Genomic DNA, 1,643 nt, shown 5'->3' on the forward strand with positions numbered 1-1,643 from the left:
TGTGTATATATATATACATATATATATCGCGCGCTATGTGCTGTCAGTGTGTGTGTGCACCAACGGATCCTAGATGACTGTGGGAATAGTGTGTGACACTCGTGCGACCAAGAAATGGAAAAGATAGAGGTGAGAATCTAGTGGAAGCCGGTATACACGAATTTCCCGTCCCATCGCGCCGTTAACGCCGTGCCGCAAATAAATTTCGCGCTTAAAGTTCTCTTCTGCTTCTCTCGTCTTTTATTTTTTCTTTCTCTCTCTTTCTCTCTCTCTCCCCCCTCTTTATAATCACCGCGCTCTTACTCCCCTCCCCCTCTACTCCGCTCCCCTCCCCCGCGCTCCCCCATTTTCCCTCCCACATAACCATCAGATTTACCTCGGCAAATACTCGCTCGACCGTAATGCAGAAGTGACAGCGTGGTGACGAGTGGTGGAGAGGGGTTAGCCGATAGTGGGGGAGATGATCGTGTAGTTAGACATCTGGCAACGAATACTATTGTATGTATCTTCGATGTGTACCATACTATTAGATAGCCTGGTTACTTCTCCTTCCCCTCCTCTCACCCCCTCCCCCCCCCCCTCTCTCTCTCTCTCTCTCTCTCTCTCTCTCTCTTTAAGCCATCATCGTCTATCCGTTCATCTCCGTTTCATTTTCGATCCTCTCTGTCAAGTTTACGATTCCGTCCTTATCTCACGCGTCTCTCTCCCCCTGCCGACTCTGCCTTTTATTTCCTCTCTCTCTGTCGCACTCTCAGTACTTCCCCCCCCATTCTTTTTCTCACTTCGTCTTTCTCCCTTTGTATCTTTCTCCGTTTGTCTCGCGATCTTCCTCTATCTACTTCGTACTTCTCTTTCTTTGACTCTACTCCATGCCGTCATTCTCCCTCTCATTCCCTCTCGTTCTCAGTTAGTGAGGTATTTATAGATGTGCCTTAACCCGATTTAACGCAGCCACCTCAACTCACATTGTCCTAACGACTATTTAATGAGAAATTGCATTGTTTTTTTCGACTCCTTTCCTTTACCACGAAATCAGCATTTATCGAATAGTAACGTCACATCGTGTCGTGATAAATTTCTGCGCGATATAAAAAAAGTAAAAAAAAAAAAAAGAAAAGAAACGAAAGATAATAGAGAGGCATTATTATCCGTCATATGTCCAAGAAGCGAATCGATAAACGGTTACATTGTTATTGCGGTCGGAATAATATAGTTGCGTTTCGCGTATCGTGTCGAATTGGGCACGCTTACAAATCCAATTCCGATATATGCTTTTAAGATCATCTCGCGAAATAAAATCGCAAGTACGACGACGACGACGATGGCGGCGGCGGTGGTGGCGGCAACGACGGCGACGGCGAGCAGGAGGGCGGGGGGGAGGAGAAGGGTGAAAAAAAAAAGAAATGTTTTCATAGTGCTTTGTCGAAAAAGGCATGTACAGTCCGTGGAGAAAATTGATCGCGAGGAAAGTGTTATTTTCGTTTTTCTGTCCGTGCTGGAGAGCGCACAGCTTGTTTATTTATTTTACGAGGAATATCATTGGTTCAACTATTTGCTTGCAATTCGTGCGGCAAGTTATTGATGATATATGTTATATACGGATAAATACATCTTGTGTGTCCTCTACGTGTGCGTGCGCGGTG

At 45.5% G+C, this 1,643-nt stretch overlaps 1 protein-coding gene across 1 annotated transcript in view; it reads left to right on the forward strand.

Annotated features, from left to right (window-relative positions):
• Positions 1 to 6: 6 nt before the first annotated feature.
• The window catches only part of LOC108725045 (AT-rich interactive domain-containing protein 5B-like), a 69,879-nt gene continuing 68,242 nt past the window's right edge, over positions 7 to 1,643 (forward strand). Inside the window, exon 1 of the mRNA XM_018451816.1 lies at positions 7 to 129. Within this exon, the coding sequence (XP_018307318.1) occupies positions 115 to 129 (15 nt within the window). The 5' untranslated portion in view covers positions 7 to 114. The remainder of the gene's footprint in view (positions 130 to 1,643) is intronic.

Source organism: Mycetomoellerius zeteki, unplaced genomic scaffold (genome assembly GCF_001594055.1).
Source record: "Mycetomoellerius zeteki isolate Tzet28-1 unplaced genomic scaffold, Tzet1.0 scaffold323, whole genome shotgun sequence".
Taxonomy (NCBI): domain Eukaryota; kingdom Metazoa; phylum Arthropoda; class Insecta; order Hymenoptera; family Formicidae; genus Mycetomoellerius; species Mycetomoellerius zeteki.